Below are 15,836 nucleotides of genomic sequence, written 5' to 3'. Positions count from 1 at the left end.
AGGCCTGATCACCGAAAACGATGAGACAGCCTATAGGGAGAAGGTCAGAGACCTGGTAGTGTGGTGCCAGGACAACAACCCCTCCCTCAATGTGATCAAGACAAAGGAGATGATTGTGGACCATGGGAAAAGGAGGACCGAGCATGCCCCCATTTTCATCGACGGGGCTGTCGTGGAACAGGTTGAGAGCTTCAAGTTCCTTGGTGTCCACATCACCAACACACTATCATGGTCCAAACATGATCAGAGAAAGGCCCAAAAATTTGTCAAAGACTCCAGCCACCCTAGTTATAGACTGTTTTCTCTGCTATCACACGGCATGTGGTACCAGAGCGCCAAGTCGAGGTCCAAAAGGGTTCTTAACAGCTTCTACCCCCAAGCCATAAGACTACTGAACAGTTAATCAAAGGGCTCCCCAGACTCCTCTTTTACGCTGCTGCTACTCTCTGTTTATAATCTATGTATAGTCGCTATAACACTAACCACATGTACATATTATCTCAACTAACCGGTACCTGCTGTATATAGCCTCGCTTGTTATTTTACTGCTGCTGTTTAATTATTTGTTACTTTTATTTTCTATTTTTTTCTTAAATTCTTAAATCATTGTTGGTTAAGGGCTTGTAAGTAAGCATTTCCATGTAACGTCTACATACACCTGCTGTATTCGGCACATGTGACAAATACCATTTGATTTGATTTGATTTGATTTGAACTGTGGGACCTTATATAGAAAGATGTGTTCCTTTCCAAATCATGTGCAATCAATTGATTTTACCACAGGTGGACTCCAATCAAGTTGTAGAAACATCTCACGGATGATCATTGAAAACAGGATGCACCTGAGCTCAATTTCGAGGCTCATATCAAAGGGTTTGAATACTTATGTCAATAAAGTATCTCTGTGTTTTACTTTTAATACATTTGCAAAAAATGATAAAAACCTGTTTTTGTTTTGTCATTATGGGGTATTATCTGTAGATTGATGAAAATGTTTTTTTTTAATACATTTTAGAATGAGGCTGTAACGTAACAAAATGTGGAAAAAGTCAAAGGGTCTGAATACTTTCCAAATGCACTGTACATAATTGATCCAGACTATTGTTTGACTTGGGCAGGAGCTCACCGGAGCTGAGTACCAGAACCTCAAATGTGCTACTGCTAGAGCTCCTGTAACCGCTTGTAGAATATTAGCTAATAAGCATTGTGAAGCTCCTGCATCTAAATATAAACAGTACCGGCACCCAAAATGAGTACAGGCACCTATTTCAATCAAGTCAATCACTGGTCCAGGTCATTCTAATTAGGTGTGATACTTGAGAGAATATACTTTGAATGTAATGTTTCTGTTACTGCAAATTAAACAATTGGTCATATAATTAATTATGCAGGCTTTAATTGTGTTTCGGTATCAGGTTCAGAGGCCAAAGTTTGTGGTTGGAGGAGCTGACTGTATCAAATCAAGACAAAGTCATGGAGGGACTATGCAGTTAGGTAGTAACATTTCCAGCAAGCAGAGTGGTGGTGGTATACCACATAGCCACAATAGGGGTATTATAAAAGTCTCAAGTCAGTTAGTTTTCTTTGACCAAAGGACATGCTCTTTGAGGGCATGTTCTTCAACTACACCACTGCAAACATTAGATTTTACATTGCAGCATTATGTAACTTTTATATAACCATTATATAAAGGCCTACGGTAATGGAGGTAGGCCAACTGTGTTCCACTCTGGACTATGATCCTCTGATTTCCTCTTTGACTCCAATGTCTGTCTGAGTATATTCGGACATGTCGTATGAAACGTTTTTTTAAAGATCCTCCCACATTAAACCAACCTAATTATCCTGGTTGTTTCTTCTGGGAAGTATCAATCTGGAAACTCATGGATGTTGATGGGATTTTCCCCTTTTTTATTCCCAATCCATTCAGCATGACATCAGTGTTTACGTGTCAACCTCTATTTTGGTTAAGACATCAATTATGTCTGTTATTGCAGGCAGTATTGTGATTGTAATATTGTTTTCAGGGGAAAGGCACATTGCCATTAAAGTTATTATTTAGGTCCTAGAATGTATGCTTCCAAACATAAAGGTAAATTCATATTATAGATTATATAGGCTGCATTAAATGATAGCATATGATTCCAAAAAAATACACTTGCAACAGTCCTGTGGTTAACCGACACATTTTGCAATGTTGCAATGGTTTTTCACAATTTTACCACTAAAGATTTCAAAATGACCCTTGATGTCTGAGAGGAAACACAATATGCAGCCTTGAACTGTTCAGTTAAAAGGTTGATGCTTCTCAGAGGAATGTTGGCATGCCATATTGTTTGTAGTTTAGAAGTATAAGAACATTTTGGTTTTAACCGAATCCTCTGATCTTGTACTTGAATTGCCTGTGTTTTTACTGTATAGACTATTGGCGATATAACCATGACAACAGTGACTGTTGCTACTTTACATGCCTAATCCAAAAATGTATTAAGAATTTACCCAAAGATTTGTATAACTAAACCAAGATAGACCACAGCCTGTCATTTCCAATGGGAACAAATGAGTCATAGTGTGTAGAACAAGCAAGGCAGGGGGCAGAGCCAAGCACCAGCTAGCAAGATCCTATTGGCGCATTTTATCATGACCTGCATATTTCCGTTAGGGAACGCCTACTATGTGAAGTGCACATGTTCAATAACTCAAGGAGTGCCTTTATAAGGGTTGCCTTTGCACTCCTTCTAAACAACTCAATTTTTTTTTTACTTTTGCAAAGGGTAAAGTCTAAGTTTTGGGAACAGAAAACTTTATTGAGATCAAATGTTTCATCAATGAGAAAATTTGCAGAATGTCGGCCAAAATCCATCTCGTTCTATCTTCTCCCACTGCCCGACAGTGGGCTTGCTCTCGCTACCATATTTTGTAGTGAGTGGAAACGCCAAGTGGATGCTTCACATTTAAACATCCAGTGAAATATCTGTCTCCTTGTTGTATCTGTACCTCTACAAGATGGGCAAATGGGTTTTCCTTTCAATTCAATAGTATTGAATCTGAAAGACAGGTCACAGAGAGGGGAGAGGCCTCCATAACCATAGCTACTAGCTTTTCAAATAAAACACTGTTGTAGTGAGAGCTAGAGGAGAACATGTTTTCATGTAACTGATGGAAAATCGTAAGACGTTGACAGTGTAAAGTCTAAAGGTGACACTTTTGCATTATGCCTCCTTCTAAAGTACTCAAGCCACTTCAAATGAACACCTTAATCAATATGATGACTACATTAAACAACAGGATCTCCAAAAAGCATGTACTGGTATAACAAATATCCACTTTCTCTGGTAGTTCTATCACAGTCATCATTACAGTAAACCTGATGGCGGTCTGTTGCGGTTGAGTAAAATGTTTGCCATTGACCAATCATTACACCTGACAAACAACAAATGAGGAACATTAACCTGCAGTATCATTGCATTCATTGGTAATGTCTCAATATGACCAATGATAAGATGTACAGATTAGGCGACTTGTGATATTTCACAATACAGCATCACCTTTTCAAACCTCACATTTTGAAAAGCTATTATTTTATGACTTTGTACTTCAAACAATAATGAGATTATATTATTTATTAGCAGGAAGTATAACAGGAATGTGTATGGTCATAGTGGGGTGCGAAGTAATTGGAAGTGTGTGTGTGTGTGTGTGTGTGTGTGTGTGTGTGTGTGTGTGTGTGTGTGTGTGTGTGTGTGTGTGTGTGTGTGTGTGTGTGTGTGTGTGTGTGTGTGTGTGTGTGTGTGTGTGTGTGTGTGTGTGTGTATCCATTCATGGATGCAGAAACAGAGTGAGAGAGGGAGACAGAGGAGGAAAGGGAGGATGCTGGGTGGCGGAAGCTCTGCTCGGTGCTGATAAAAGCAGCGTTGGGTGCTTATGAAGGGAGCTGCTAACTGCTGTGGTTTTAAGCCTGAGATGGGGAGAGGGGAGCAGCCCATGCTATCACATTGTCCCTTAAACCTCCCTGCCTTGTACCGTCCGTTGCACAATGCTGGGCGATGTCTACTGTCCACTAACTGTGAACACACATTGATATTTACTTAGGAATTGGGCTGGGGTTTATGTTGAATAGTATCATCATTGCTATTGGCCCATGTCCTGTCTCTGAACATGATGTATTGTTGATATACTTGTGGTGATGCATGACATTCCCCTCCATGGTATCAATAAAGTACTACTACTGTGACTATTTCTACTTTCCATGTCATCTCTCTATTCCTCTCTCTTCCAAGCAGTTACTTGCTCATTGTTCCCTTCTTCAGACCACAACCAGGAGAAACAAACAGAATCATGTTGTTCAGTGCTGAGGTATTTTTTCCGCTCGAATCATATACAGCATATTTTGGGATTGTTAAAGCATGACCTCCAATACCGCACCTCTTCCTCTCTAATGACACAATGGGGACAATAATTTAAAATATACCTATTTAGAGGAATAAGGGGAAAACACATTATTAATGATGGAGTAGAATGAGTAGGACATGCACCTCTTCTTCATATTGGTGTCCTTTAGTAGTGGTTTCTTTGCAGCAATTCGACCATGAAGGCCTGATTCACATAGTCTCCTCTAAACAGTTGATGTTGAGATGTGTCTGTTACTTGAACTCTGTGAAACATTTATGTGGGCTGCAATCTGAGGTGCAGTTAACTCTAATGAACTTATCCTCTGCACCAGAGGTAACTCTGGGTCTTCTTTTCCCGTGGCGGTCCTCATGAGAGCCAGTTTCATCATAGCTCTTGGTGGTTTTTGCGACTGTACTTGAAGAAACTTTCAAAGTTCTTAGAATTTTCCACATTGACTGAAATTCATGTCTTGAAGTAATGATGGACTGTTGTTTCTCTTTGCTTATGTGAGCTGTTCTTGCCATACTATGGACTTGGTCTTTTACAAAAAGATGTATAGACATTATGGACAGTTTATGGATAGAATATGTAGTATATCTGAAGAATAGTATATGTACAGCAATAGTTGAATAGGTTGGCCTTGACTAGAATACAGTATATAAATATGAAGTCAGTTAAACAGTATGTAAACACTATTAAAGTGACCAGTGTTCTATGACTATGTACATATGGCAGCAGCCTCTAAGGTGCATGGTCGTGTAACCGGGCGGTAGCCGACTAGTGACAGTGGCCAAGTTCAGGGCAGGCTACTGGGTGGTGGTCAGTTAGTGGTGACTATTTAACAGTCTGATGGCCTTGAGATATAATCTGTTTTTCAGTCTCTGTCCCAGCTTTGATGCACCTGTACGGACCTCGACTTCTGGATGAAAGCGGGGTGAACAAGCCGTGCCTCGGGGGCCAAGGGGACAGGGACAAAGGAATAAATAAATAGTGAGTTTGGGGGATTATACTCAGAGATGTTATACAATAATGGGAATGGACAAGAAATCTTAGCAAAATCAAGAGACACTTTAAAGCAGAACAAATTGAAAAGTACTTACCCAAGATGTCAAAGACCAATTGCTGCAAACAAACACCACCACAAAGAGAGGGCGTTGAGCTAGGAACTGCAATTAGGGTGAAAACCATTGTGGTCTGGGTAATAACAGCCTAGTCTTTGGCATCCTTAGGAGGTGGGTGAGTAGGGGGCTGGGTGCTAGGAAGCTGAGAAGTTGGGAAGTCCCTTCTCTCTCTGATTCCTGGTAGACACCCACCTCTCTTGACTCTGTCAGCCACCTACTTGTTAATTTTTTTTAGAACAATGACACAAAAACATCATCATAATCTGTGGCTTGGAGCTGGGATCTGACTTGATAATATGACTTTTTAAAACTTCTGCCATGTTCTTTTATGTGTACTATGAGAAGTACACTGAGTGTACAAAACATTAGGAACACCTTCATAATTTTGAGTTGCCCTCAGAACAGCATGGCCTCTACAAGCCATCGAAAGCATTCCACAAGGCCCATGTTGACATCAATGCTTCCCACAGTTGTGTCAATGTTGCTGGATGTCCTTTGGGTGGTGGACCATTCTTGATACACATGGAAAACTGTTGAGTGTAAAAAACCCAGCAGGGTTGCAGTTCTTAACTAATTCAAATCGGTGTGCCTGGCCCCTACTACCATACCCTCGTTCAAAGGCACTTCAATCTTTTGTCTTGCCCATTCACCCTATGAATGGCATACATGCACAATCCATGTCTCAATTGTCTCAAGCCTTAAACATCCTTCTTTAACTTGTCTTCTCCCCTTCATCTACACACTAATTGAAGTCGATTTAAGAAGTGACATCAATAAGGAATCATAGCTAGGTGTTCCTAATATTTTGTACTCTCAGTGTATGTTCCTTGTGATTTACAAATATGACTGGTTTCTTGTTTCTTTTTTCAACGTTTTGGAAATATGAACCCCACCTTTATAAATCGATTTAGTAGAATTCCCCTTTCATGTTGTTTTTTGGAAAAACATTCATGTTGCATGTCGTTACTATGCATCCAGATTTGGAACATGAGAATACCACACCAGCACTTTGGACGACCGCTATATGTACATTACTGCACAGAAGTAAAACTACTCCACCAAGCTCATCAAATAATCGAGAAGAGTTAAATTGGCTTATTACCTATTAACAATTCCTGTATGTGTATAGATAAGTCTAGTAAAATATCCACCATGCTAGTGTTACTCATTAGACAGGCTAGGCTTGTCTTTATAAATACAGAGTGTGTTAGATTGGGGCAGTGTTGGGGAGAGTTTTGTAAGTCACGCTCCTCTCCATTCTCCCCCTGCTCCTCTCTCTCCCTCAGTGGTTGCTCTGCCAGATATAAGAACAATGTAGCCTTTCTTACCTGGTGGAGGTGTACATTCCATCCCTACTAAACTAAGTCTCAATCCAGCCTGTCTGCAACTCACCCACGTCCCCCACTTGCACAGGGCCCTCTCTAACAGCAATCAATACCAGGGTGGTTTAACTCCAGGTGCTCCAGATCACACTCCACAAACCTCTCCTTTCAGAGGACTTCTGAGGGAAGCTTTCTTATAGGCCTTTCATACGAAGCGGACTCGCTGACTCGCGATCAGCTAGATTTGTATAAGGATTTGTGCATCATGTCTACGAGTAATACTGGTTAATTAGTCCATGAATATAGGCAACATGTAGATTAAACATCTATTCATCCTAGCTAAGACTAATTTGTCTTTGTTTTAAAAGGTAACAAGGGGTTGTTTGGGGCTATGCCGTGTCCTTGGTCTGTGGTTTTCTCTTGTGGGGAAAAAGGGATTTTTTGTTGTCAGAGTGCAAGTGTTTTATTAATGATAGAAGCTAAAAACTGTGGTGTGGTTGCTTTACAGGAAAGTTGCTTACATCGGAGGCAGAGACACCCCTTTTCTGCTGGGGACTGTCTATGTAGCAGCAGAGCAGAGAGCTAGAGATTGGCAGAGAGAGAAACACAGAAAGAGAGAGAGAGAGATATAGAAAGAGTGAAAGCACATGCACTCCCTATAATGGTCGGTTAAAAGTGGACACGTTCACCTTCGTCCTCACGAAAGTGAATATAAAGTCATTTTATTCATCTCTACCTGGATTATTATGTGTCATTCTGAAGAGTTTTGTCTCCCGAACACGTGTTGAAGACTCAGAGACATGTTGCTCAGGTATGTTCTTTCTCCAGCTTTTTTTCATTGCCAGATAATGCTACTTCTTTCATGTTTTAACTATACCCTGTTTTTCCTTTTTCATACATTCATTATTACCTTGTCATCACTGTGCAAAACAGGTTCTCAAAAATATTAGAGGCAATTGATAGCTGGTTATTCAACAAACATAATCCACTTGACAACATACAACTGACAATCAATTGCCACTAAATTCAAAAATAGTCACAAGCATATATTAAAAACATTATGCAAATGCCCAATATGAAGAACAAGCATATATTTATAATCAAACTGTCATCCTAGTAGCCTATATATTGAGTAGACAGTATTTAGGCCAGATAACTTATTTAGCCATTCATTTATCTCCAGTTAGTAAATGACCTATTAACTGTTACTATTCAAGTCTTATTTGTACTCTTCAGGAATTAGTGTCATGTTTACCTACTGACCATTTCTAAGATATTACTCTTCAGAACTACACAATGCATCATTTTCTCTTGTCCACAATACTCTGGGTTAGCATTGCTGCCCGTGCGCCTAGTATCGTGAGTAAAAAAATGTATGCTGAGTAGTAGGATTGTGATATTCATGTATAGCCCACCACTCTGAGCTGTTTTTTGTGTTAATGCAACACCTGATGTAAGATCTGTAAGACCTGGTTGATAGCCAGGCCAGGCGACTTTATCTGCCCCTCAGTACTACAGGAAACAGCCTTCACCACAAACATAACAGTGGTTATGGCAGGATATGAGTTACAAGCCCATCTACGTTGTTTATGCTATGCATGGGAACCTGTAGCTACAGATCACAGAGTACAAATACAAAGATGGATGACCATGTAGTGGTTTGATGAATTAGGTGACCGTATTTACTGGGATAATGTCACATTTTTGCAATAGTGTTCAGGTGAGAGCCATCACCTCCGAGCTGTGTGAGAGTGACATGCGAATGTGTGAGCCAAAGTAATTAATCAAGTTTTCTCCTCTGAAGCAGCAATGTATCCTGTTGTAAATTACATACTTTATCACTAAGATCTTTAAATCAGGAAAACTTGGAATATACAGATTGCTTGAAAATATTTTGTGTTGCCGGGGAGATGAGATTTATTTTTATTTTTAAATAAAGTAAATAAACAATTGTGGTAATGGAAGATGGAATGGTCATCATTGTGCTGTTGCAGAGGATTCCTGCTCTGTTCCTGAGTATAAATAAGTTGCTTGAATGACGTTGAGTTCCAAACAAAGCCAGTGAGGAATGCCAGTAAATGCTGGAAGATGCATAACTTAGTTTTTGCCTGTTGCCTCTCATCATCCAAAGTATCTTAGTCAGTATCTATAGTGCCAACAACAATACATAAAACTAAATATGAAATTCATGTGTGGTACAATGACTATAAAAACCAGGACAATGTACTGTCTGCTACTCTCAAATGAGCACTTATTAATGGGAATGTCCCAGATGTATGTCCACTATCATCATTACTGATCCAGAGCGTCTACAGAGGGATAAAATGCATTACGTCTTATAAAGCATTTAAAAGGTTAAACCATTTATTAAGGTTATCAAGCCCTCCCTGACTTTCAATTTACACTAAGAAGCATAGGCCTGACTGCATAGGCCCCAGCCCCTGTTTACTGCTGCAGAGGGAGCGCTGTGCTGTCTCCCAGCAGATTGTCTTATCAGTGACTGACATAGTAGCACCACAGCTCAGCTGATAGGAGGGATCCAGCCCAACGGAACTCTGTGTGCCTGGTCGTCGCATGTCCCAAACAGTTCAACACAGAACATCACCCAAACACACATCTAGTACATGTAGCCATCTCTAGTGGGTCTACCTTTATGGTATGTGCATCTTTCTGCGGTATGAAATGAGGTGTGTGTTCAGTTTATGGAGGTGATGAATACACCAGGTTATCTTCAAGGATTGTAACATGTAGTGTTTTTCTTAGATAAGGTGAGACTTCTAGTGTTTTTCCTTTGTGTGTTAGCATCTATGTATTGAATCAATAGAGACGAGTTCAGCATGTAATCAGTGTATTCTGATGGCTAAATAAAAATGAAAAAAGCTGATAATAATCGTTGTTTCTGTCGGTCTGTTCCAGGAGGATTCCCTGCAACCACAGCCAGTCCTGAATGTGTGCAGCAGCCAACTATATACTCCCACTGAGGAGACAAAGTGAGGTGGGTGACATCATGTAATGAAATAGACCGTTGAGACAACGTTGTGTGGTGGTTGTGTATTTGTTGGGCATCGGATTCTTCCCTGTGAAAAAAGGTTTAGTTTTGTGTTCAACTATTTAAAGAAGCAAGTAATCATTACATTTTTCATGTTGTAAGTATAAATACTGTCAAAATAAGTTTGAAAATAAAGCATAAAAATGCCATAACTCAAAGATATCTAAGATTTACAGCATTTACCAATTCATTCTCCAGGGCTTGGCGAATCCGGGCAGGCTGTGTGGGGGGGTGTCAATGCCCACCCATGCCCCTGGAGCCCGGTCACGTGGAGCCCCCCACGACCCAGAGATGGACCTGGCCTGGCAGGAACTGATGGCCATCACAGATCTTCAGGTATGAGGATGAGTATTCAATAGCCTGATAATTATGTAACCATATAGCTGAAATGTGATTTGCGTTTGATTGAAAGCCTCTCTCTTCTGCCTACATCAGCTGGTTATGTAGCCATAGCGATATGGAAAACTATAGCTATTGTTTTTAATGATATCCTTACTGTGTGAGATGCAATTTCATACTATTGGCCTCTCTTAGCAAAACACTCCCATGGCAGTGAATTAGGCAACCACAAACAGACAGACAGAAAAGAGAAAATGACACAATCTTGCAAACCAACCACAGTAGTGTCAAGTTTATGTATACACGTTTAATCTAAGGAAAGGCTGTGTATTCCCACTTAAAAAGTAACACACACTTGACAATGGGCCAATTGAATTATGGCAAGATGAAGAGACAGGGAGTGGGGGCAAGCACAGCACTGTACATCGCAAGCAGCCCCTTGCACAGCACAATGACCACCTGTTTCCACATGAAACTTGATAACACACCTAAGAGAGACTTGCATGGGCAGCATGAGCTATGGGTGTATACCAAGGTGGGGGTGACCTGTGTGCTATGGGTGTATACCAAGGTGGGGGTGAACTGTGTGCTATGGGTGTATACCAAGGTGGGGGTGACCTGTGTGCTATGGGTGCATACCAAGGTGGGGGTGAACTGTGTGCTATGAGTGCATACCAAGGTGGGGGTGACCTGTGTGCTATGGGTGGATACCAAGGTGGGGGTGAACTGTGTGCTATGGGTGTATACCAAGGTGGGGGTGACCTGTGTTCTATGGGTGCATACCAAGGTGGGGGTGAACTGTGTGCTATGGGTGCATACCAAGGTGGGGGTGAACTGTGTGCTATGGGTGCATACCAAGTTGGGGGTGAACTGTGTGCTATGGGTGTATACCAAGGTGGGGGTGACCTGTGTGCTATGGGTGCATACCAAGGTTGGGGTGAACTGTGTGCTATGGGTGTATACCAAGGTGGGGGTGACCTGTGTGCATACCAAGGTGGGGGTGAACTGTGTGCTATGGGTGTATACCAAGGTGGGGGTGAACTGTGTGTTATGGGTGTATACCAAGGTGGGGGTGACCTGTGTGCATACCAAGTTGGGGGTGAACTGTGTGCATACCAAGGTGGGGGTGAACTGTGTGCTATGGGCAGCAGGTGACTTATAGGTAAGATAGCCAGCCTGCCCCCCCACACACACACTGCTTTAGAGTTATTTCTTACACTCATTCCCGTAGATGATTTATTCATTCTCCTATGAAATTATATTTTGCATGTTCACAAATACACATAGCAATTTAAACCTCAGGGATAAACATGTATAATTATTTTGTCTTATACATAAAGTAACATAGTAATGATAAACTAATGAAAAGAGAAAGCATCAACTAATGATTCTTACTTTGTTTTTCATTTTAGGATTTTGAGGTCCCCCATGATGGCCCATATGAAAGTATTCAGTACCATCCCACAGAGCCACCTAGATCTCTGGGAAGTTATAGCATAGCTCAGTCTCACTCTCATACACAGTCTCTCCCCTGTTGTGGTGAGACAAACCATGATGTTGCATATGAGGGAACCTACTCTGATGTAATGCCAGCCTGCCAGCATCAGGCTACCAGTGAATTAACTGAGGCATTGTACAGACATTCTGGAACTCATTCTGGAGCCCAGCTGAATCCCAGAGTTCTGAACCCTCTGCCACCACCGCAGATGAATTTTCTAGAACAAATGAGTCTGATGAGTGTCAGTGGTGAGGGGTCTGCTGGAAAAGACAATGCTGGCCTCTCTCAAGGTTCAAGTCGACACATGCTAGGGACTGATCACAGGCAGGGCAAACACCAACCATGCACTGTGGATGATCTGGAGTCTGACTCGGGCCTATCGCTGGGGTCTAGCCCACCGCTGGCCTCACCGGATGATGTCATGACCGGCGTACCTGCTTGTTCAAGCACAGAGGTTGGTCTGAACTATAGTCACAGGGGGATGGAGAGTATGGGTGAGCAAGGTAGGAGAGCTAGCCTCCTTTACTCCTTGGATTATCAGCAGCATCCTACCCAGTCCTACCCCTACTCAGGGCCGCACCCCTCTTACTTCCCTGTAACACAACCATCCCAAATGCAACCACAGCCTCACTTCCTGCCTCCCATGTCAATGAAACATCAACAGGGTTTACAGAGTGCATTGAATGACTTGCACCTTAACAGCTCTGTCAGCATAGGGAGCTCTTCTCAGGCGTTTTATGTAAAACCCAGAGGCAACCCTCCTGTCCCTCTGAGCCGGGACGAACGCAGAGCTCACGCCCTCAAGATCCCTTTCCCTCTGGGGAAGATCATCAACCTACCTGTGGATGACTTCAACGAGCTCCTGACCAAGTACACGCTCACAGACTCCCAACTCGCCCTCGTCAGAGACATCCGCCGGCGGGGGAAGAACAAGGTGGCGGCTCAGAACTGCAGGAAGAGGAAGCTGGAGAATATAGTTTACCTGGAGGGAGAGCTGGGTCAACTGCAGGCTCAGAGGGATCACCTGGCCAGAGAGAGAATGGAGTTCCAACACAATCTGGCTATTGTTAAACACCACCTCACAGACTTGTATGCAGAAGTGTTCTCTCAGCTCCGGGATGAGGATGGACATCCCTACTCCATAGAGGACTACTCTCTACAGCAGACCCCTGATGGGAACGTATACCTGGTGCCACGTACTGACGTGTTGGATGGAGAATAATGTAAAGATGAAATCTATTGGACAGCTATTGTATACTGCCTCACTGTTTATATACCATTATGAAACGATACATCTACAGTACAGTAAGAGCCATTAAGTATACTGAACAAATATATAAAACGCAACAATTTCAAAGAGTTTCACTAAGTTACAGTTCATATAAGTTCATTTAAAATAGATCAATTAGGCCCCAATCTATGGATTTCATGACTGGGAATAGAGATCTGCATCTGTAGGTCACATACCTTTATAAACATTTTTTAATGGGCCTCAGGATCTCACCACAGTATCACTGTGCATTCAAACTGCCATTGCCAAATGCAATAGTGTTCATTGTCCGTAGCTTATGCCTGCCCATACCATAACCCCACTATGGTTCACTCTGACATCAGCAAACCACTCACCCACACACGTTGTCTGCGGTTGCGAGGCAGGTTGGGCGTACTGCTGAGCTGTTTAATCAGCTTCTTGAAATGCCACACCTGAGTTGGAAGGATTATCTTGGCAAACAGTAACGCTCACTAACATTTTTGTGCATCTTATTTCAGCTCATGAAACATGGGACCAACATGTTAATGTTGAAAGTGTATGGCAGCTAAAAGTTATTTTTTCAGATACTGTGCTCATGTACAAGCAAGTCAATAGTTAGTTACAAGTGAAGTCATATGGCTATGCTTGTTCTGGATATATGTTATTCGATGGTTAAGACCAGTGCCTTCAGAAATTATTTATACCCCTTGACGTAATCCATATTTATTGAAAAATGAAATTTAACACAAGTATTCACACCCAAATCAAAAGCTGATCCAAGTCAAAACTAGGCCACCCACATTCAATGTAGTCTTGGTAAGCAACTCGTGTATGTTGTATGGCTGCGTTTGTCATTGTCCTGCTTAAAGGTGATTTTGCCTCAGGGTCTGATGGAAAGCAGACTGAACCAGATTTCCTTTAGGTTTTTGCCGGTACTCAATTCCATTGAACTAAGAGAGATAGAGGAAAAAAGAGAGCTGTCCTTGCGGATAAGAACACCCATAACATGATGCAGCCACAACTGTACTTAATGTGTCGAATTTGCCACAAGCATAACACTATTCAGGGCATAGTAATATCTTGCCAACCGGATGCATGGTTGGAATATTTGTTCTATACAGGCTTCCTTTTCACTCATTTAGGTTAGCATTGTGGAGTATCAATGTTGATCCAGCCTCAGTGTCCTCCCATCAGCCATTAAACAGTTTTAAAGTCATTGGCCACCATCTCCAGCAACAGCGTTTTGAAGGACACCTGTATCTTTGTAGTGTAATTAGTAATGTCACCATGTGCAAAGAGACATTCAATAACTCCCTGGTCTTGATGTTAGAAATGCACTGCTCAACCTCAAAGATAATTGTATGTGTGGGGTACAGAGATGAGGTAGCCATCTTTACACATTTCAAAAAACAATTCCACTGACATGGGGTATTGGTGTAGGACAGTGACGAAGTTGCAATTCATTCCATGAAAGTTCAGGCTGTAACACAAGGTCGAAAAACTCAAATGATGTGCAAACTTCCTGAAAGTGCCTTGTCATCCAATCAAGACATACATTTGGGGAAATTATATTAGAGGATGAGAATAGCTTACCATCTATGCAGCAGTTTAAGCGTAGTATTTAGCAAATGACAGACCAATAGAAGATTTATGTAAAAATATTTTATTGATAAACAGATGTGGGTAAAAAAACAAGTTAAATCCTGCACAGCAGTAACAAAAATAACGACCATTGCATTTCTCCAGGCACCCTAAAACAGAAGACAAAATAACACTCCTTAGAGATGATGCTTCAGATATTCTCCCACAATAAAAATTGTGAATATTTCCAACCGTTAAACAGTCACTTACCTTGTACAATGTTACGGTGTGCAACGTCATCATGCTTTCAGTAGCAGTCCTTCAGAGCAGTTAGTTTCCTAGGAAATATCAGAAGAAAAGGAGACTGAGACGATACAACATGGAAAGGCGTTAGTCTGTTACCATTTCATAGTTTGACTGCCAACATAAGCATGCATTACAAGGATTGTAGCATATCTTTACGATTAGTGCCAAAGGTCAATGCCCCTTGTATTACCAGATGAACAGGGGGCGGTGATTTGTATTAAAACATCTCTGCACATCCAAATAAACTGTACATGGTCATGAATGCTATACTATTCATGTCTACATTAACTACAAGAGTTTGCGCGTACTAACTACAGAACATGTTATTTAAACTAACAGTAGTTGGAAAAGTCTCCTTACCCACAGACAGCATTTAAGCCATTTGGTAGCAGCTGCCTGCTAGTCTCATGCCTTCTTGCTACTCACTCTCCCCTGCTTCACACTGCTCCTGTCAGGCGATGGGCTGTTTACTATGACTCGCCCTCAGCTCAGCTGGCTTCCATGGCTGGCTAGCCTCAAGACTGCATCATGTAAGCTAGCCTTTGCTGGCAGGTGTGCTGTATGACAGGCGAGTGATCTAGCCAGCCAACTCAAATCTCCGGTGCAGTTCTCAAAGAGATCATGAACTGTTGACTGAGTATTATACTAGCATAACTTAATCCATTGGGGCCGTGTTCAGCAATGACTTCAAAGCTATGGTATCAATTTGTCAAACCTTCCTTTGAGTGATGTGCTGGATACATGTTATTTTCTACATTCTGTAGTATGTGCATTGGAAGAGACTAAGGACATCCCACGCAAGAAATAAATAAAATATGGGGCATGGCAAGTCTCCATTGACAAGTGGTACTTTTCTTCAAGAGTCATTGACCTAATCCATCAGTCGTGTGGACCTGTATTTGTTCTAATGGATTAATACCCAAACCAGAAAACACCCTCCCCCTCATTCCCCTAAAAGACACTAACAAGACTGAAC

General features: G+C 41.6%; 1 protein-coding gene across 3 annotated transcripts in view; it reads left to right on the top strand.

Annotated features, from left to right (window-relative positions):
- LOC118360691 (transcription factor NF-E2 45 kDa subunit-like) overlaps positions 1 to 14,193 on the top strand; it is a 33,719-nt gene extending 19,526 nt beyond the window's left edge. The window contains exons 1-4 of one of the 3 annotated variants that reach the window (XM_035739989.2): positions 7,450 to 7,646; positions 9,752 to 9,830; positions 10,083 to 10,220; positions 11,636 to 14,193. In XM_035739989.2, coding sequence (XP_035595882.1) covers positions 9,783 to 9,830; positions 10,083 to 10,220; positions 11,636 to 12,943 — 1,494 coding nt within the window. In that variant the 5' untranslated portion in view covers positions 7,450 to 7,646; positions 9,752 to 9,782 and the 3' untranslated portion in view covers positions 12,944 to 14,193. Of the gene's footprint in view, positions 1 to 7,449; positions 7,647 to 9,437; positions 9,604 to 9,751; positions 9,831 to 10,082; positions 10,221 to 11,635 lie in introns of those variants that run through there. The other 2 variants (XM_035739991.2, XM_035739990.2) reach the window with 2 other exon arrangements.
- Positions 14,194 to 15,836: the final 1,643 nt, after the last annotated feature.

The sequence above is a fragment of the Oncorhynchus keta genome, chromosome 28 (genome assembly GCF_023373465.1).
Source record: "Oncorhynchus keta strain PuntledgeMale-10-30-2019 chromosome 28, Oket_V2, whole genome shotgun sequence".
NCBI lineage: Eukaryota > Metazoa > Chordata > Actinopteri > Salmoniformes > Salmonidae > Oncorhynchus > Oncorhynchus keta.
This window is presented reverse-complemented; position numbering and strand designations above follow the sequence as displayed.